Source organism: Thalassophryne amazonica, chromosome 2 (assembly GCF_902500255.1).
Source record: "Thalassophryne amazonica chromosome 2, fThaAma1.1, whole genome shotgun sequence".
Lineage (NCBI taxonomy): Eukaryota > Metazoa > Chordata > Actinopteri > Batrachoidiformes > Batrachoididae > Thalassophryne > Thalassophryne amazonica.
This window is the reverse complement of record NC_047104.1, coordinates 64,467,897-64,489,387: the sequence shown is the minus strand read 5'-3', so window position 1 is coordinate 64,489,387 and position 21,491 is coordinate 64,467,897. Positions and strand designations below refer to the sequence as shown.

Genomic DNA, 21,491 nt, shown 5'->3' with positions numbered 1-21,491 from the left:
TTACAGGTTATCTGCTTTAAGCTGCGAGTTTGTGAGTTATACCACGGAGTCAGGCACTTCTGATTTAAGGCTCTCTTTTTCAGAGAGCTACAGCATCCAAAGTTGTGCTCAATGAGGATATAAAACTATTGACGAGATAATCTATCTCACTCACAGAGTTTAGGTAGCTACTCTGCACTGTGTTGGTATATGGCATTGGAGAACATAAAGAAGGAATCATATCCTTAAACCTAGTTACAGCGCTTTCCGAAAGACTTCTACTGTAAAGAAACTTATTCCCCAATGCTGAGTAGTCCATTAAAGTAAATGTAAATGTTATTAAGAAATGATCAGACAGAAGGGGGTTTTCAGGGAATACTGTTAAGTCTTCAATTTCCATACCATAAGTCAGAACAAGCTCTAAAGTATGGTTAAAGTGGTGGGTGGACTCATTTACATTTTGAGCGAAGCCAAATGAGTCTAATAACAGATTAAATGCAGTGTTGAGGCTGTCATTCTCAGCATCTATGTGGATGTTAAAATCGCCCACTATAATTATCTTATCTGAGCTAAGCACTAAGTCAGACAAAAGGTCTGAAAATTCACAGAGAAACTCACAGTAACGACCAGGTGGACGATAGATAACAACAAATAAAACTGGTTTTTGGGACTTCCAATTTGGATGGACAAGACTAAGAGTCAAGCTTTCAAATGAATTAAAGCTCTGTCTGGGTTTCTGATTAATTAATAAGCTGGAGTGGAAGATTGCTGCTAATCCTCCCCCTCAGCCCGTGCTACGAGCATTCTGACAGTTAGTGACTCATTTAAACTAACATATTCATCCTGCTGTAACCAGATTTCTGTAAGGCAGAATAAATCAATATGTTGATCAATTATTATATCATTTACTAACAGGGACTTAGAAGAGAGAGATCTAATGTTTAATAAACAACACTTAACTGTTTTAGTCTGTGGTGCAGTTGAAGGTGCTATATTATTTTTCTTTTTGAATTTTATGCTTAAATAGATTTTTACTGGTTATTGGAGGTCTGGGAGGAGGCACCGTCTCTACATAATTGGAGACGAGATGGCGCCTGTGTGTGTTCCGGCTGCTGCTTGCCTGTTACCATGTCTTTTTTGTTATTTTCCTGATTGTGTGTGCTGTCATATCAGCTTTGACGGATAGCGATTGCGTGAGTGCAATACAGATTTATGATCGCGACTCTCTTTTTAAAATTAAAGAGACAATGGAATGCCTCTTTCATGACTGGGATAGCTACAAGCAAACTTTCCCACCTCCGTTTGTGTGTTCCCCCTCCTCCCGGGAATACCTGATGTTGTGGCGACGTCCAGGTAGTCCGAAAAAGAGGAGAAGAGGCTGCAGAGCGGGTGTCCAGCTTCGGATCAGACGAGGAGTGTGGCGTGCGGCTCGTGGATACCGAAGCTACAGGTGGCTTCGTCCAGTTCCACTCTTGCAGGGCCATATGGCTGGTGGTGCGGCCCTGTTCACGCATCCCACCACTCCTCTGTGTTGCAGGACTCAGCCTGGACATCACTGGGTCCCCGATGGACGAGTCGCTTGGGTCCCGGGTCCGTCCCTGCTTTCCGTGTTTACATCTAGGGAGCAGCATGGGTTTCGCCGGTACAGTGGTGCCTCACGTGACCGTGGGAGATGTCTGCAGCCTATCCCGCTGTGTTCAGCGGACTCGACTACCGGCTCATTGTTGAGTCGGATTGGATTATTGAATGCGCGCTCTATTTCAAATAAAGCGTTCTCCATTAATGAGCTTTTTGGCAGGAAAAACTTGGACTTTCTTTTCCTCACAGAAACGTGGCAGAGGGAAAATGAATGCATCCATTTAAATGAGCTCTGTCCTGCGGGTTGCTTAGCGGTGGGATGTTCTTCTGAGTGACCATTGTTGTGTTTTCTTTGATTTGATGGTGCCATCTGAGCCTCGACCTGTTTCTACTAAGGCAGAAAGGAGAATTATCACAGAGACAACAGCTACACTTTTCTGTGATAAGTTCAACCCTTTACTTTTTAATAATCTCACTGAAACTGACTGTTTTATGAATAGCTTTAATAGCCACTGTGCCACTATCTTGAATCAAGTGGCACTACTCAAGGCTGATAAAGCTCCTCGTGAAAGTTTCTGCCCTTGGATAAATGATGGGATTATGACTCTAAGGAGAACATGTCGCCAGATTGAACGCCTATGGAAGTCAACAAAACTGGAGGTTCACAGGCTACATTTAAGAGACTTAATATCTTCCTTAAATAAGATGATAGAGGAGGCCAGGACGAGTTATTTTAACCGCCTGACTGCCTCCAATAAAAGAAATCCTAAAGTGCTTTTTGACACAATCAGCTATCTTGTGTCACCTGCTGCCATCACTCCTGTTATCTCTAAAACTAGTTGTGAGGAGTTCCTGGATTTCTTTATTGATAAGGTTAGAGTTATAAAGGACAACCTGCCTCCATGCCATGGTCCCCAGCACTGGGAACCTCCCACTCAGTGCTGGGCCTCACTTGAGCCTGTTACTGTAGAGGACATCTCAACCATCATGAATAAAGTGAAGCCATCCTCTGGTATTTTGGATGTTCTTCCGTTTAAACAGTTTGTGAATATATTTGACTCCATTGGGCCCTACATTACTAAAATGTTTAATATATCTTTGTCGAGTGGTGTGTTTCCCTGTTATTTTAAACATGCCATTGTGGAACCACAGTTAAAGAAGCTGGATTGGATTCTACAGAGCTCAAGAACTTTAGGCCAATATCTAAAACCCCTTTCTTGGCCAAAGTCTTGGAAAAGGTAGTCTGTGCTCAATTGAGATCATTTTTGCAGGCTAACAACATCCATGACACTTTTCAATCTGGGTACCGTGAGTTTCATTCTACTGAAACAGCCCTGTTGAAGGTGTCTAGTGACGTGATGATGGCAGCTGACACTGGCAAATGTTCTGTGCTGATTCTGTTTGATCTGTCTTTGGCGTTTGATACCGTTGACCATGGCATTCTGATAAACAGATTGCGGGATTTGGTTGGAATGTCAGGTTGTGTTTTAGAGTGGTTTACCTCTTACCTGACTGGTAGATGGGCAATGGAGTGTCGGAATCTGCAGATCTTCTGTGGGGTGTGCCACAGGGATCGGTCTTGGGACTTGTTTTGTTCTCGTATCTCCTTCCTCTCAGCAAGCTGATCCAGCAGTTCAGTGATGTGTCCTATCATTTGTATGCCGATGATCTGCAGCTGTACTGCTCTTTTAAGACAACTGAGCCACAGAAACTCTGCTCTCTCACAAATTGTTTGGCCAAAATTAAGGAATGGCTCACTGAGAACAGTCTGCAGTTAAATTCCAACAAGACTGACACTCTGATTGTAGCACCAGATAGTGCTGTACCTGGAATTAAGCAGCATCTCGGTAGCCTAAGCTGCACGGTCAAAAGCAGCCTGCATAACCTAGGTGTCATTTTGGATGGAGGGATGTCTCTGGAGCAGCACACAAATTACCTGGTTAAGAACTGTTTTTTTCCAAATTCGGAACATCTCTAAGCTCTGTAAGATGGTGACTTTAAAAGAGCTTGAGATGATTGTTCATGCGTTCGTCTCATCGCGTTTGGATTATTGTAACAGTCTCTTCACCTGTCTGAATAAGGAGGAGTTGGCCCGCCTGCAGGTTGTGCAAAATTCTGCTGCGCGCCTGCTTACCCGCACCCGCAGGAGGGACCATATTACTCCTATTCTTAATACTTTGCATTGGCTGCCTGTCTCCTACAGGATTCATTACAAAATCCTGGTACTGACTTTTAGAGCTCTGCATGGACAGGCACCGGAGTACATCAGGGACCTGATCCAGCCTTATGCTTCCTCCAGGAGCCTCAGGTCGTCCAATCAGAACCTGTTGATGGTTCCTCGGACCTGCTTTAAAACTCACGGGGACAGATCTTTTAAAGTGGTGGCGCCTAGCCTCTGGAATGAGCTTCCCTGTGCCCTTCGTTCTCTGGATTGTATAGATACTTTTAGAAGGCAACTAAAGACGCATTTCTTTAAGTTAGCTTTTTAGCCTAATATTGTATTTTATTGTTTTCGTATGTTATTTTTAGATTATTTTTGTATGCCATGTGCAGCGCTTTGTGACCCTGGTCTGTGAAAGGCGCTTTATAAATAAAGCTTACTTACTTACTTACAGGGATGGGGTATTGGGGGGATGGCAGGGGGAGAGAAGCTGCAGAGAGGTGTGTAAGACTACAACTCTGCTTCCTGGTCCCAATGTTGGATAGTCACGGTTTGAAGTGTTTAATAAAATTGGCCAGATTTCTAGAAATGAGAGCTGCTCGATCCAAAGTGGGATGGATGCCGTCTCTCCTAACAAGACCAGGTTTTCCCCAGAAGCTTTGCCAATTATCTATGAAGCCCACCTCATTTTCTGGACACCACTCAGACAGCCAGCAATTCAAGGAGAACATGCAGTTAAACATGTCACTCCCGGTCCGATTGGGGAGGGGCCCAGAGAAAACTACAGAGTCCGACATTGTTTTTGTAAAGTTACACACCGATTCAATGTTAATTTTAGTGACCTCCGATTGGCCTATAAAGGGGCCTATAAATAAAATGCATTATTATCATTATTATTATTATTATTACCTCTGGATTGAGAAACTGGGGTGGTGGTCCCCACCTTTAAAGAAGAGCCATAAGGAGATGACATGCACCACCACCCCCAAATCAGCAATACAAAGTGTCGGGGAATCACCCAAGTACTCCTTCATGCTAAATATGAACGGAATTGGTCAACCAGTTCTTGAGATAGCTTGCTAACAAGCGAAAACGGATGGACGGACATACAGACAGACAGACATGCTGATCGCTAATGCTGTGTTTACACATAACGTTGGCACGTCACGAATGCCACAAAGTATACATTCTTGGCCGCTGATCACGAATGTGATTCGGGGCAGAGGCGTCAGGTGTCCTCAGGAACTGTTGCAACCTGTTACCACGAGTTACAATTAATGGCCCGTGTTGCTGGAGAATTATCAGGAACCATTACGCACGGTCAAGAATAATGTTCCGTGTTGTTGCTTGCTATTGTGCATAATAGCGCATCGTTAAGTTCTGTCACATTGTGAATGAGGCGAATTCTCTCCACACACACACACACACACACACTCATCCAACCATCAGTTGCTGAACAATTCAGATCGCTCCTATTTGCTCCTCAAAATCCACACCAGAAGAACTTTGTGGCTGCATGCTTAGTTGGGCTCTGTGCCATGGAGTAGTCCAGAGAGGAGGAGGAGATGGAGAGATCCAGATGTGTGGCTCCACGCGGCTCTGGTCTTGTTCGTTTTCCCAAACATCAGGCACATGCAGCAGATGGAATACCTGCAGGAGCGCGCTGAGGAAAACTGGAACGAGACTTTTAGCCGACTTGGCGTCACTGTCCTCCTTCAGCATACTGCAGCAATAAAACTGAATGCTGTGCAGCAGGGTTTAATTGTGCGCACATCAGAGAAGAACACTGTCACGCTCTATTAAGGGTCACCACTAATCAAGATGGATCAACACGCTCAGTTGCGACCTCCGAGACATGAGATGAAATGAGGGTGGTGCGTGACATTTGTGGAAGATTTTTTGACAGCCAAAAACATGCTCCACAAAAATCACAAATATCAATGCACCAACACGCACTATTAAAAAACCTATTCAGAGCTGTGCCAAGAATGACGCAAATATGGCATTCTTAATGCATCTTGCCTATGCGCAAACGCACCTTAATAATAAGAGCTGAAGAATGTGCAATAGTTAGCGGGTTAGCTAAACAACACATTAAGCGGTATTTCATGCCAAAACTATTTCAGTAACATGTCCACAGACAGAAGTATGACAGTACTTTCTGTGCAATTCACTAAACTGGACCCAAAAAAAGGTCAGAAGTGCAAAGAACATTAAAAAATTTCTCCTGTTATTGCTGCCCAGAGCAGTCATGCTTGATTGTGAACTGGGAGAATGTGGGATTTGTACAAGCTGACAAATAGGAATTCAGACGTCAGAGGACGAAATTCCAACTTCAGAGTACAAATGGGACCCACCATTATGCTATGCTAACAACAGCTGACTACTTCTTCTATTCTATGCCTCCTGGTACTGTATGTGGTGCTGCTCTCAGTGGTGAACAAAACAACAGAGGCACCACCAAAGTGCTACAGCACAGTAACAAAAACCTGAATAAGATCCCTGGTCTTTCATTAAATTTAGCTGAAGGTAAGCAATGCAATCTTTGGTTTATTCTAATTCATCATGGAAAATTAATGTCTACGTTTTTGTACTGGATCATATCACTGAATCTAATTGTAGCCCATGTTTCCCGTTACAAATGCACATCCTCAAAAACCATACATAAATGTATTAAATACTAAAAATTGGGAATATGTAATAGCATAAGGTCAGCTAAGATGTCAGCCAGTCAGGAGAAAAATGTTTTGTTCTGTATGGTGCCCCTCTCCTGTCCAGCGAACAGAGTTTGACAATATACCAGGTCACTGCTGTGTGCGCAGCAATTCTGGAGTCATGTGAAAACCACTGCAAGTCAATAAACATCTGAGTCACGCTCTGAAGAATATCAAGTCTGTGCATATACCAGTATGCCTTCATTCACCAAGATTATTTTCTCAGCAAATGGAAAGCAGGAGTGTAAAAACGTCTGTTTATGGAAAATAAGCAAAATCTTTTCCCATTTTTGATGAAGTTCTGCACTGATTCATGCTTTTGTGTTCTTCACAACTGATGACTGTAATAGTTCATTTTTTGGTTCGTTATTTGTCTTTTGGCTGCTCCCATTTGAGCAGGATCACAAACTGAAAATACACTGAATGGAAAAATGTGTATTTCTAAAAAATGAATGAATTAATTTAAAAAACCTCCACAAATGTAAGAATCTTTAACTAGAGCATCGCGCTTGTGGAGCGCAAACCCCCGCCAACACTAGTTTCCAATTCCACAAATTTTTACCTTGGAAAAATTTCAAGGTCAAAGTCCCATTCGAAATGGCTTTTCATAAGCTAAAATATAATACAAAAAATATACAGATCACAAGGGCATTTCAATGTTAAAAAGAATCAAATATCAGCAAAATCCGCAATACTGATCAGACGCGGAGCAAACTTAGTCTATTCACTGAGAGTGCCAGTTAGTACCTCATTGTCACAAATGAGAGTGATTGAGGTACATCTCATTGAGATATAATGCAAAATGTACTACACCAAATGGGCTTTTCAATATTAAATTCAAATGTCTACAAAATCCACAATCCCGATCAAACTTTGTCAGGTGATAGTGAGTGCCAGTCTGCACCTCACTTTTAAATATGAGAGTGGATGAAGCACGTTTGATTAAGATATAATGTAAAATATACATTAAATGGGCTTTTCAATATTAAATTTAAATGGCCACAAAATCTGCAATCCGGACCAAATCCGGCTCAAACTTTTGTCAGTTGATAAAGGACATTGTCCTACATAATGCTCTCAAATATGAAAGACATTTGACCTTTTTTGACAATTTGTTCAATGTTATAGAGACTTTTCCAATTTTCCAAGATTTTTCCTGACTTTGCCCATTGACCTTGAAAACTGAATCAGTTCTTGCCTATCAGGATATGAATCTTCAGTAAAAAATTTCATAACAATATATGCAAAATTGTGGGTTCCAGGCTGTTCACAAACAAACAAACAAACAGACAAAGGCAAAAACATAACCACCTCCAACTTCATTAGCAGACGTAACTATCCACTGCAATGACTACTATTGGAATTACAGGTGAGTACAGTTACAGGTAATTTGGTGGACAATTATCTGATGTTGTCTCCCTTGTTGCCTTCCTGCTGCTTGAGCAGGGTTGCCACAGAAGATAAGTCACAGAGACCACACTGGGATTTCGCACAAGTTTTACGCCGGTTACCCTTCTGGACACAACTCCAGTTTTAGTTGGAAAATCATACACAACTTCTGGTCTTCCAAAGAGGTCTCCCATCAAAGTACTAACCAGGACCCACTCTGCTTAGCTTCTGAGATCTTACAGGATCAGGCTGACACAGAACGACTGGTGTATTTAATTTTCTCATTTACCACATAAAAATACAAGATGTCTTCAGATGAATGAGGACACGCCTGCTCAAGTTTCAACTGAAAGTGGGAGATTTTAATCATATTACTGCTGTGGTGGCCTCCCTTCACAGGCTTCTCACTGGCGGCATGGTGGATTAGTGGTTAGCACTGATGCCTCACAGCAAGAAGGTCATGGGACTGCTTCCCACCTTTTCTGTTTGGAGTTTGCACGTTCACCCTGTGCGTGCATAGGTCTCCTCCAGGCACTCTGGTTTCCTCCCACTATCAAAAAACATGCATATTTAGGGTCTGCGCATTTCTCTACAGCTGAGAAAGACTATCTCTGCATCTGGACTTGGTCCCCAGGTGCCAGACTGTGGCTGCCCACAGTGGTTGGATTTTGTCTAACTAATTATAATGGGTTAAATGCAGATGACAACTATTTGCTGTATGTATGTACACTGAACAAAAATATAAACACAACACTTTTGTTTTTGCTCCCATTTTTCATGAGCTGAACTCAAAGATCTAGAGCATTTTCTTTATACACAAAGACCTACTTATCTCAAATATTATTCACAAATCTATCTAAATGTGTATTAGTGAGCACTTCTCCTTTGCAGAGATAATCCGTTCCACCTCACAGGTGTGGCATATCAAGATGCTGATTAGACAGTATATTATTGCACAGGTGTGCCTTAGGCTGGCTACAATAAATGGCCACTCTAAAAGGTTTAAGAAGAATTCAGCAGGCTGTACAGCTTTTGCTTAACCAGCTCATATTCTGCCTGTGGATATTGGCATACAACATAGATCTGCATACATTTTACTACCTTAATTTTTGCTGTCTGTTAAATATTTATTTATTTTTATTTTTTTTTACTTTGAATCTGTTCCGATGTATACTTGCATTTTTCTATATTTAACATTTGTGTTTTAATATTTTATTATAGAGAGCACTTTGAAATTGTCTGTCGAAAGTGACTACATGACAATTGGTGGCAATTCCAAATGTTGTTGCACTCACCTGAAACACCACTCGTGACTTCTCGAGCAGATATGTTCTCATATTAGCACCAATGATGCGATAGTGATTGTCAAAGCCAATCTCAATGTATTTTCCAAAGCGACTGCTGTTGTCATTTCGGGTGGTCTTTGCATTTCCAATGGCCTGTATGAGAGAAAAAAGAAATAAACACAAAGACAGACAATAAGTTTGGAGACTGTTCTGAATGCATGTCAGCTCGTCTTTTTCAAGTGTAGACATGATACCTCAAAAAAGTCTGGTGACAAACTAAATCAGTGAAATTTACACACATATAAATCCTACCACCCACTAAGAAAACAAATTCAACCCTAACTCAAACAGTCTGAGGATACAACTGTCAAAAGCTCTCAGTCGTCCAGCCAAGAAATATCTCCAAGTCACCTGTATGTGGTGAAATATCTTTAAGACCAATAAGAAGCCCATTTGCTGGAAAATGTTATAGACTGTATCCCAGAATACAACGGCATCAGTATGAAATATTATCTTTATAGCAATCATGGCTTATCCAGCAAAACACAGACAAGCAACAAGTTACAAATAAAATGTAGAATGTTAAATTTGAATATGCCATATTCATTGGCATAACCATCATTCTTAAACTAGTATGCCACCATTCTTTATGAGTTACAAGATAAAACGGTTCGCAGATGTTGAGCCGCAAAGGGTAAAGGAATAGTACGCCTGAATGGATCCCTGTACCTTTACACACGCCTTGTTTGATTTAGACCAATGACAATATTAATAGGTTGTAACATTTAAATTCTAGTTTGGTTTAAGTTCATACTAAACAAAAAAGACAAAAAAAACAAAAAAAAAATATATCTGTCATTGCGGGCGACTGGGCACGGACAAGGGACTCTGAAAATGCATACCGCCCTCCAAAAGCATGTTAGTGTATTAGTGTGACAGGATTTCCTGTGAAATACAGTGATCAACAGCTTTTGCAAACATTTTAAGATAGACAATCACCAAATAATGTATGTGATAAACAAACAACATACCGCTGTCCACGGGCCAGTGTTTATTTCTGCACTGCGACACATAAGAAGAAGAGGATTATGGATAATCAAACAACGCAGAGGCTTTTTGACATGCAAGGTGGTACAGGGCAGCATCTGAGCTGCATTTCAAAAGTAGCTGACTGGTTGCATTTATGGTTAGGTGAAGGGCTTCAACACAACAACAGCAGATCAAATATAAAAACAGCACAAAGGGACATAATTGCATTGTTTTAAAATATACAATCTTCACAGGAACGATAAGTTAAAGCCATTTCCGCTCCTGGTTTCTTCGACTATGTTTTCTAAAACTAGTATGTACTACTGCCCCCAGTGGCAACACAGAGCTGTGAAGGTGCCCAGACACACAACCGGCATAAAGAATGCGGTTGAGGTAATGATACTGTTAATGGTCAGTAATGCAGAAATAAAATCCAGCCTTAATCAAGCAGGGAAAACCCACAGTGGTCACATGATGGTTACTCAGCGTTTACATTAGTAGGTTACATGAATTTCTAGCAGTTTAGCTAATTAATTCACAGATATCTCATATTATCACCTGGTTGGCCTGCTTGGCTTTCACACCACACACACACACACACACACACACAAAAAAAACAGACAAACCAAAACTTAAGTGGTCTCTGTTTCACTGTGGGCGCCAGAATGTGAATGAAAGCTTCCACACCAGACTGAACAAATTGACGCTGACAGAAAAAGGAGGCTGTCGGGTGTGAAAACGTTGCAAGTCTACAAATGCAACAGTCATCATCGTAAATTTAGATCCCGTTAATGTGGAGTGATTGTCAGTGGTGGAACTTTTTATGCTGCATATTATTCTACTGTAAAGTAATCACACACACGTTGCTGGTGAGCACAGAAGACAAGGAGGCATTTAGCAGAGCAAGAATCACAATTTCTCCTTGCATCAGCTAATGAATAGTAGCAGTCTCACACACACACACACACACATACACACACACACACACACACGTATTACAAGGCTGTTGCAACCAGCTAAACCATATGCAGACTTTGCGGTTGAAGTGACATCACTGCAAGGAAAGAAAGCTTTCTATTCATGGCACTAGCTCAACTCTGATTAGCCTGCACTGGGAAAAAGTGGTGGTTGGAAGGGAGGGCTGTTAGCAGTGCGGTTGGAAAGAAGAGGGTGGGGGGACAGCAGGAGTTGGAACACAGAAGGGGAGGGTGGAGAGGTGGTAACTGCAAGAGGTGAAACGGTGAAAGGGGAGGTGGAGGGACCATGGATTACACTGTGTCACACATTGACGACTGAGCCAGGGTATGCTGACCATTATTAAAAATGGCATATATGGCATATATCTAATAACTTATGGGTAGGTTTTGTATAAGTTAAGAGCACACTGAAGCATGTTGAAGCACACTGATACACATTGTAATACAAAGAATATGGCGAAAAATTTTGGGCATGCACAATATTTTTGACGCATGCCAGCGAATGGCTCACACGTCCTGCATATGTGGGACATAAGTTGTAGTCAAGTTATATGATTTTTGACACTCGTTTCTTGTAAGTTAATCAAAAGCTGAAATACGTTCATTGATGCTGTCCATTGATTGGCTGAACAACTGAAAGCTACAGTCCTCATATGAACAGTTCAGACTGTTTCATATATTAAAACCATTCACACACTGAGTAAAAATAAAGTCTTAATCTTACCTGTTAGTTTCGGTCGGATTCATCATCACAGCCTGACGAAAACATAACCACATAAAGCGTCCTGATTTTGGAAAACGATGTCTGAAAATACTTTAATTCTTTGTCTTGGCTGTAGTGTTTTACAGAAGTCCCTCTCTGTTTTGTGCGTTTCTCAGCCTGAACCAGAGGATGCTGGCACTTTGTGCCACAACAAGACAATTAACTTATTTTAAAAGTTGCAAGAGTCACAGCGCCTCATTCATTCACATCAGCGTTTATCACAGGCATCAGTCGACTCTTCAGCACTTTGCACGCGATGAAAATAAATCCCATGATCCACCAAGAAAAAATAATTTTTTTTTTTTTAAATGTTAAATTACTCTCTTTGGCTTCCTGGAGGGGAGAGGTCGTGCGATAGCGTACGTGTGCTCAATGACGTGCATCATCTATGTGTTCTGCCTGCCAAACAAAAGGGTTCTGCAGGCAGTGGAAATATAAACCAAGCCAGACATAAAAATTCTGACCCGTACCATACCGACCAGGACCACTCGGTGGAAACAAGACTGTTAGCATACACTGGCTAAATCGCCATGGTGTGACAGCTGCATAACTTATTCAATGTATTCAGCATATTCAATGCATTTTTCATACATCGGCATACACTAGCTAAATTGGTGACAGGGCCCTTACCAAACAAACGAATCGATGACTAGAATGTTTTTACTTGAACTATGTCAATGACCCATATTACGCCCTTGACAAATTATTTAAAAAAAAATTATCAGAGATTTTGAGAAAATTGCCTTGAAGTGCTCAAAATGGCTATTTTTGGCATAAAAGTGGCCACCATTTCCAAACAAATGGATATACAAATATGATTTGTAGATCTGCTGTTTGATCCATGAGTCAAACAGCGGGGAGAAAGTAAGACCACCAAGGAACAATGTCAATGACCCATATTACACCCTTGCCAAATTACAAAAAATGTTCGACAGATTTTGAGATATTGTAACAAATGGATGATGCTACGACCGATGCCGCACCACGACATAGGGTTAGCGACCTATCGGCTGGTAACCCCCCCCAAATCCTTTAAAATCCTTTCCTGTACAACAAAACAGCAAACCAATAATAATATGGGGCATTGGTTTGTTGGCAAATGCATGCGCTCTCTGAGTTCCAGAGTACTTTTAAAATGTTTAAAATGGACAAAACCAGTTAATTTTGAAGGTTATTCTGGGTGTACCAAATTCTTGTGAATAACAAACTGGATTAAACAGAAGTGTTTAGAATATTGTTGGAAACTATTGTTTTTAGTTTTAGTCATTTACATTTTGTTAGAAATTATAAAGATTTCATAGTGATATGAAAAGCCCCCCCCCCACACACACACACACATTTTTTTTTTTTTTTTTTTTTAACTTGAGGTGTTCATCACCAAATAACATCATGTCCTCACCTCCATGATGGGGTTGGAAGCCAGGACTTTTTCCTCTATGTTGGCCTCACTGGCAGAGCCGCTGACTGTAGCAAAGTATCGCATGGCGTATTTGGCCGATACAGTCTTTCCTGCCCCGGACTCTCCACTCACAATGATCGACTGGTTCCTTTCATCCCTGATGGATAAGACAAAAGAATCATCAATAGATAAGAGAGAGCGATAAGACAGACTTTATTTTCCATCATAAACAACAAAACTTCTTTGGTGACAACCAGTCAGTAGCAGCAAAGATTAAATGTAAAAGATGAAAGAGACAATAGATATGTTATTTACAATGTAAACTAAGATGTAAACATTGCACTGCCCATGGCTGTTTAAAATCCAGTAGGAGGAGCAATAGTCTGTGGCTCAGTCAGTACCTGAAGCTGATGAGTATGAGACTGGGGGACAGCAAAGAGGAGGGGTGACAGAGGGTACAGCTTTGGGGAAAAAGCTGTTCCTCAATCTGCTAGTCCGTGTTTTTATGTTACGGAATCGCTTCCCTGACGGAAGCGGGGCAAACAGATGGTGTCCGGGGTGTGTTTGGTCAGTGGAGATCCTGGTGGCTCTCCTCTGCAGGCATCCAGCATACACAGCATCCAGGACAGGAAGCTCAGCTCCAACAATCCTCTGGGCTGTCCTCACAATCCGAGTCAAGTCTTTTCTGTTTTCTGCTGTGCAGGTGGCATACCATACAGTCAATGCCCTGACAGAGGATGCTCTCCACAGTGCTCCTGTAGAAGTTCACCAGAAACTAAGGGGATACACCAGCCTGCTTCAGCTTCCTGAGGAAGAAGAGCCTTTGTTGTGCCTTCTTCATTGGGTGGGAGGTGTTGACTGACCAAGATAGGTCATTGGTGATGTGGAGTCCCAGGAATTTGATGTTGTACACCACCTCCACCGTCTCACCGTTTATGTGAAGTGGTCGGGGGGTGGTCTTCCTGGTCCTCCTGAAATCCACAATGACCTCCTTGGTTTTGGTGGTGTTCAGAAGCAGCTTATTCTCTGAACACCACTGGGTCAGATGTTGTACCTTCTCCCTGTAGAGAGCCTCCTCATCGTCACTATTAAGTCCAACTACAGTAGTGTCATCAGCAAACTTCACCATAGTCTTAGAAGAGTGGATAGTGGTGCAGTCCTGAGTAAAGAGGGTGAACAGGGCTGGGCTGAGCACACAGCCCTGTGGCACCCCAGTGTTGAGCATGATGGTGGTGGATGTATGTCTTTGTATCCTGATGTTCTGCAGCCTACAGGTAAGAAATTCCATAATCCATGTGCAGAGTGAAGTGGCAAGTCCAAGATCCTGGAGTTTGTAAACCGGTTTATAGGGGATTATTGCGTTGAAGGCGGAGCTGAAGTCTATGAAGAGCATCTGGGCGTATATATTTGGTTGTTCCAGGTGGGTCAGGACTGAGTGGAGTGCAACAGAGACTGTATCCTCTGCATGTCTGTTCCCCTGGTAGGCAAACTGGTATCTATCCAGATCTGCAGGGATGATGTCTCTGATGTGGGATAGGATGAGCCTCTCAAAGCACTTCATGATTACCGAGGTCAGGGCAACAGGGCGGCAGTCATTAAAGCAGGTCACAGATGTCTTCTTTGGTATAGGGATGATAGTGGTGGATTTAAGACAAGCTTGTTGCAACGAGAGGCTGAAGATGATGGTGAACACTCCCGTTAGCTGGTCAGCACATGATTGCAGTGTGCGGCCTGACACCCCATCCAGTCCTGCCGCTTTAGAGGTCTTGATGCGCCTCAGAGCAGATCTCACATGGTGTTGCTGCAGGACAAGTGCTGTTCATCACCTGAGGTGATTTGAGGATCTGCTCTGATATTCTGCATGTTAAAGCGTGCAAAGAAATGATTTAGGGTGTCAGGCAGTGTGCTGTCAGAGCTGATCTGTGAGCTGCTGCCCTTATAGTCTGTAATGGCTTTGATGGCAGACCACATGCTGCAGGGGTTGTTGTGGGCAAAGTGTCCTTCGGGGCACTGCTTGCACTTCTGTTTGGCCTCTCTGATCCACCTTTTTAGATCCCTCCGGGCGTGGCTGCAGGCCTGCATGTCACCTGACCTGAAGGCAGCATCCTGAATATTGAGGAGTGTCTGAACACGACTGTCCATCCACGGTTTGTGGTTCGGGAACACCTTGATGGTTTTGGTGGTCAACACTGCCTCAGTGCAGAAGAGGATGAAGGTCAGGACAGCTGAGGTGTATTCCTCCAGATTTGCTCCCTCTGCAAACACCTCCCAGTGTGTGTTCTCAAAACAGTCCTGCAGAAGAGAAGTGGTTTTCCTCCCCCAAACTTGGACAGTTCTGGTGATTGGTCTGTTCTGCAGATCAGAGGCGTGTAGGACAGGTTCAGGGTCAGGGAAAGTTGGTCAGAGAGGCCCAATACATAAAAATCATGTATTCACTGGCATCATATGCATCCAATGCAGTAACTATTTGTTATTCCCACTGGAGTGGATCACCCCAAGAAGGTTAGAGAAAAGCACAAGTTTGCAACAATCATGATTTTACAAAGCAGAAAACAACGTTCATTTTAACATAGTATCCCAACTGCTTTTAAGCAATCCACTTACGACACAGGGAATTAAATGGTGGTAATCAGCCAGTGAAAATGGTAGCGATGTCAGTACCAAAGAAACATGTGTGTATAAAGTTCTGTGTGTAAGTGTATGCCCGTGTGTAGATTACAAACTTCCAGAAAGTGGTGAGAAAGATCCTTGGCTCATCCAGAGAAAACCTGTGTGTGTGTGTGTGTGTGTGTGTGTGTGTGTGTGTGTGTGTGTGTGTGTGTGTGTGTGTGTGTGTGTGTGTGTGTGTGTGTGAGAGACCATGAGTCAAACAGGGGGGAGAAAGTGAGACCACCAAGAAGCTATTTCTGGTTCAGCTTTGACCTACAAACCCCAAAGACAGGGAGGGCTGAGCAACAAGGACGCCAAAACTCAGCTACTCAGGCAACACGCACAAACCTGGCCATCTGCTTGTAAGCCTCCTCAGCCACTGCAAAGATATGTGGATCCATGTCACCCATGTTCTGACCGCTGTAGGCATTGATGATGTCTGTGCCATAGATGGGCAGCGTCTCATAGGGGTTAATAGCCACCAAAACAATTCCTGCAGCACAACACACAGACAAAAGTGTGAAAAGCCTTTACTCAGCATCACATTGTGAAGCTTCTTTTTAAACATTGTGAAAAAGAAAGTATTAAGCGTGTATAATCTGTGTTCATTAGTCGTGTAGCGTTGCTGAAATTTTAATGTTCTGATTTCAAATATACAACACAGATTATGAAGTGCAATTTACCGTTGTCAACTCATCAGCTGATGAATATGTCCCTTCAGCTGCTCCACTGTTTTCACTCGGCGTCACCACAGCAGATCCAAAATGGATCTGCATGTTGAATTAGCACAAGTTTCACTCCAGATGCCCTTCCTGACGCAACTCCACATTACATGGAAAAATGTGGCAGGAATGATGTCTGAACCGGGAACCTTACTTACTGAAACCAAGCTCACTCACCACTTGGCCACCAGCTGATAAAAACACCATACTGTGAAAACCAAGGATGTGCCCTGTTCGATCACAGTGATTGGAATCAGGCTCGGGCAAAGCGATTTTTAACTGATCGGTATCAGGTACATTAAACAGGAGTCACACAGATTAGTTTATGCCCCATCTTGCTCCACTTCATACAACCCCAATTCCAATGAAGTTGGGACATTGTGTAAAATGTAAATAAAACAGAATACAATGATTTGCAAATCCTCTTCAACCTATATTCAACTGAATACACCACAAAGACAAGATATTTAATGTTCAAACTGATAAACTTTGTTGTTTTTGTGTAAATATTTGCTCATTTTGAAATGGATGCCTGCAACACGTTTCAAAAAAGCTGGGACAGTGGTATGTTTACCACTGTGTTACATCACCTTTCCTTCTAACAACACTCAATAAGTGTTTTGGAATGGAGGATACTAACTGTTGAAGCTTTGTAGGTGGAATTCTTTCCCATTCTTGCCTGATGAATGACTTCAGTTGTTCAACAGTCCGGGGTCTCCGTTGTCGTATTTTGCACTTCATATTGCGGCACACATTTTCAATGGGCAACAGGTCTGGACTGCAGGCAGGCCAGTCTAGTACCAGGGCTGTGAAATGAAAATTGTGAAATCCGAGAAAAATTCGCAGGGGGTCTGGGCCCCCCCTGCCCCCCGAGGAGCCGGGGTCTAGGGCCTTGTGGGGCCCCAGAAACCAAATTAAATTTTCATCTACTGATACATTTTCAACATCTCTTGGGAGAACAAATCTCAAAATTAGTGCATATTTAAATGATCCTAGATTCAACTTTTCATTTAAACCGTCAATGATCATGTTGAAATAACAGAATATGAGGTGGAAGTAGGACCTGGTATGATTTTCCTTTTAATTGTAAACCAAATTATGCATTAACTCAGAACAATTAAACTACATGAAATTCATGAAGACTGAAAAGACTGTTAAAGTATTTCAAAAACCACAGCTAAAGCTTGCAGAATATTTTAAAAATCAGGGTAAAATTTCAATAACAAACCTTATAGTAAAAAGCCACACATTCTTGTGTAAATTCCTGTAAAGCCACTCAGCCACAATGTCCTTTTTCCCATGAAAAAAGTCTACATTAATAACTTGAAAGTAAAAACTTGAAAGTTCTAAAAGTTTGCGATGTCCACATGCTACGTTTAGCTAAGCTTCGCACAGGAGCCACACAGTGTCACCGCAGCAACCAACCAGTCCCGCTTTACGACAACTGTCGTAACAGCCAGGTTTTGAGTGGCATTTATTCTCCTCAAAACTCCGCGGATCCGAGGAAACTGATTTGTATCTGTAACACACAGATCAGTGTCCGCGGACTTGCATGATGTTGTAAAAAAAGAACGCTTTGCGATAAGCATTTTAAGAACTTAGTAACGATCACAGTTAAAGAGTACAACACTAACACCCCCCGCCCCCCTCCCCATGATGAAATCCGCGGAATCCCAGAGTTTTCACTCTTTTACTATGAAGCCACACTGTTGTAACACATGCAGAATTTGGCTTGGCATTGTCTTGCTGAAATAAGCAGGGACGTCCCTGAAAAAGACGTTGCTTGGATGACAGCATGTGTTGCTCCAAAACCTGGATATACCTTTCAGCATTGATGGTGCCATCATAGATGTGTAAGTTGCCCATGCTATGGGCACTAACACACCCCCATACCATCACAGATTCTGAGTTTTGAACTTTGCGCTGGTAACAATCTGGATGGTCTTTTTCCTCTTTAGTCCAGAGGACACGATGTCCATGATTTCCAAAAAACAAACAAACCAAAAAACAAAAAAAAAACTGAAATGTGGACTCATCAGACCACAGCACACTTTTCTTCTTTGCGTCTGTCCATTTCAAATTTGCTCGGGCCGGTGAAGGCGACGGCGTTTCAGGATGATGTTGATGTATGGCTTTCGCTTTGCATGGTAGAGTTTTAATTTGGAAATGTAGATGTAGCGACGAACTGTTAACTGACAATGATTTTCTGAAGTGGTACTGATCCCTTACACAATGATGTTGGTTTTTAATGCAGTGCCGCCCGAGGGATTGAAGGTCACAGGCATTCAGTGTTGGTTTTCAGGCTTGCCGCTTACACACAGAAAGTTCTCTAGATTCTCTGAATCTTCTGATCATATTATGGGTTGTAGATGATGGAATCCCTAAATTCCGTGCAACTGAACGTTGAGAAACATTGTTCTTAAACTGTTGGACTACTTTTTCACGCAGTTGTTCACAAAGTGGTGATCCTCACTCAATCTTTGCTTGTGAACGGCTGAGCCTTTTGGGGATGTTCCTTTTATACCCAATCATGACACTCACAATTAGTGTCCTCAGTTCCCAAATGCTTACAGTGTTGTCAGAAGGAAAGGAGATGTAACACAGTGGTAAACATATCACTGTCCCAGCTTTTTTGAAACGTGTTGCAGGCATCCATTTCAAAATGAGCAAATATTTGCACAAAAACAATCAAGTTTATCAGTTTGAACATTACATATCTTGTCTTTGTGGTGTATTCAACTGAATATAGGTTGAAGAGGATTTGCAAATCATTGTATTCTGTTTTTATTTACATTTTACACAATGACCCAACTTCATTGGAATTGGGGTTGTAAGATGGAGTGAACGGTCACCCTACCCGTGCTTGCTGCCAGCAGTGCCATGGTACATTTTTATCCCCCCGGTATGAAATACAGAGGGATATAGCAATCTGCATGTCCATCTGTCTGTTTTTCGCTTGTTAGCATGATACCTCAAGAACCAATTGACCAATTTCATTGATAATTAGCATAAGGGTGTACTTGGGTGACCCCCTGGCACCAATTGATGACAGTGACCTTGGGGACAATTTCATGGACACAGTGAGATATTCAATATATTGCCATTGCCACCCTTGCTAGTGCGATATTTCAAGAAACACTTGACCAATTTCATTCATATTCATAAGTGATCCCCTGACACTTTGTATTACTGATTTGTTGGGACTAGGGGGATGTGCCATCTTCTGATATCTTTAACATCTGATTGTGACCTTGAAATTGACCTCAAGGTCACCGTAATTAACTGGTACCAGGGGTCTAACCGTAAGTTGCAGGTTACACCTTACCTGTGTTAAGCGTCTTGATGGAGCTTTGTTGTGATTTGGTGCTATATAAACTAAGTAAATTGAACTGAATTGATCGCTATATCCCTGTATTTCATACTGCTGGGGATAAAAAGCACTTGAATTTTTTTTTTTGAAGAAAACACTAAATTTCATAGGTGGTCTAATGGTATTATCATCTGTATTTTCAATCCTCTTTTACTGTATGATTGATTCCTCATTTACTGCTGTTCTACATTGTTCTCTAAACCGCTCCCTTAATGTTGGCTGCTCAGGTTTATGATGTCAATGTTCGGAGCAAGTACCTACCGCAATAAGTGTAGATGAGTTTTGAGTCAATGAAGCGGACTTTAAGATTGTGCAACACAGCTGGCTCATGGAGGTAGCTGAGTGCCGTGAGGTCATTCTCGCCCACCAGAATATCAGGGTTTCGCAGATGAGGCAGGTTTTTTGTCTTGGGGTCCAGCGTGTGCTCAATGTTCTGAGGATAAACACAGAAGGATGCCAGAGGAACATAATGAACTTAATTCTGGATCAGTAACCTAAGATGACTCAACATGTCTTGACATTTTTCTAGTATACCCACTTCTGAAATGCAATTTACAATTCATACACTTCAAAGACATGGGAAATTATTGAAAATATGACAACGACTTGCGTTAGCACCCTAATAAATAGAAATGTACATTTTAGGAGGAGTCATGAGAAACTTGAAAAAACATCCATTAAAACCAAAATGAGAAAAACGTTTAAATGCCACTGACCACAAATATATACAATAAAGTATTTCAGTTTCGTATGAAACAACAACAAAAAATCTTAAATGTGTTCAAATTAGTCTATTTCTGTAATAACTCATTATGACATGACTCATTATGAAGTGCTTATAATGCAGTTCCTGGTAAGCCTTCAAGTAATCTGTTACAATTTGCTGGAAAACAAATAATCAAGGAATTTCCTATTTTTCAGTTTGTAACAAATTACTTCTCTGCTCCACTAGACCAAGAAGCTGTGGCCAGTGAAGCAAGCGATAGAAATTACTGTATGAGTCTGTCCACTCATAGCCAATGAAGCTTGCAACCCCCCTGCCATGGTTGTCTTGGTGGCTTCCTTCACATAATAATAATAATAAATCTTTATTCAGGATATCTTGACTAGCCAGATTATACAAACACAAGTAATGGACACAGTCTATTTAGAGCAGGGTTTTCATATAATCCACCTGGGTTCTAGGTAGAACCATTTTAGTGCCGGGTAAATTAAGTGATTCCGGCTCATGGCCGGGGGTGCAGGGCCCCCGGCAGGGGTCAAGGGGGCCGAGCCCCTGAAGCTTTAGGGTTTTATACCTCTAAAATGTTAATGGAAAGCCCTGTTTTAACCAATTTTGAGTGGTTTTAGATGCACTGAAAGCAAGAATAATAGACAAAAAAAAAAGACATTTATGTTGTAATATTTGTAATACCAAAGTTCTTTTTAAAATGTTTCTGTCAAAGTCTAAGGTTATAAAATAAATAATGCTGAAA

General features: G+C 41.9%; 1 protein-coding gene across 3 annotated transcripts in view; it reads right to left on the bottom strand.

Annotated features, from left to right (window-relative positions):
* The window catches only part of myo5aa (myosin VAa), a 208,208-nt gene that overhangs the window by 127,328 nt on the left and 59,389 nt on the right, over window positions 1-21,491 (bottom strand). For all 3 annotated transcript variants that reach the window (XM_034186870.1, XM_034186852.1, XM_034186861.1), the window contains exons 3-6: window positions 20,278-20,449; window positions 16,273-16,417; window positions 13,276-13,432; window positions 9,117-9,260 (exon numbers count right to left, since the gene is read on the bottom strand). In XM_034186870.1, coding sequence (XP_034042761.1) covers window positions 9,117-9,260; window positions 13,276-13,432; window positions 16,273-16,417; window positions 20,278-20,449 — 618 coding nt within the window. The remainder of the gene's footprint in view (window positions 1-9,116; window positions 9,261-13,275; window positions 13,433-16,272; window positions 16,418-20,277; window positions 20,450-21,491) is intronic.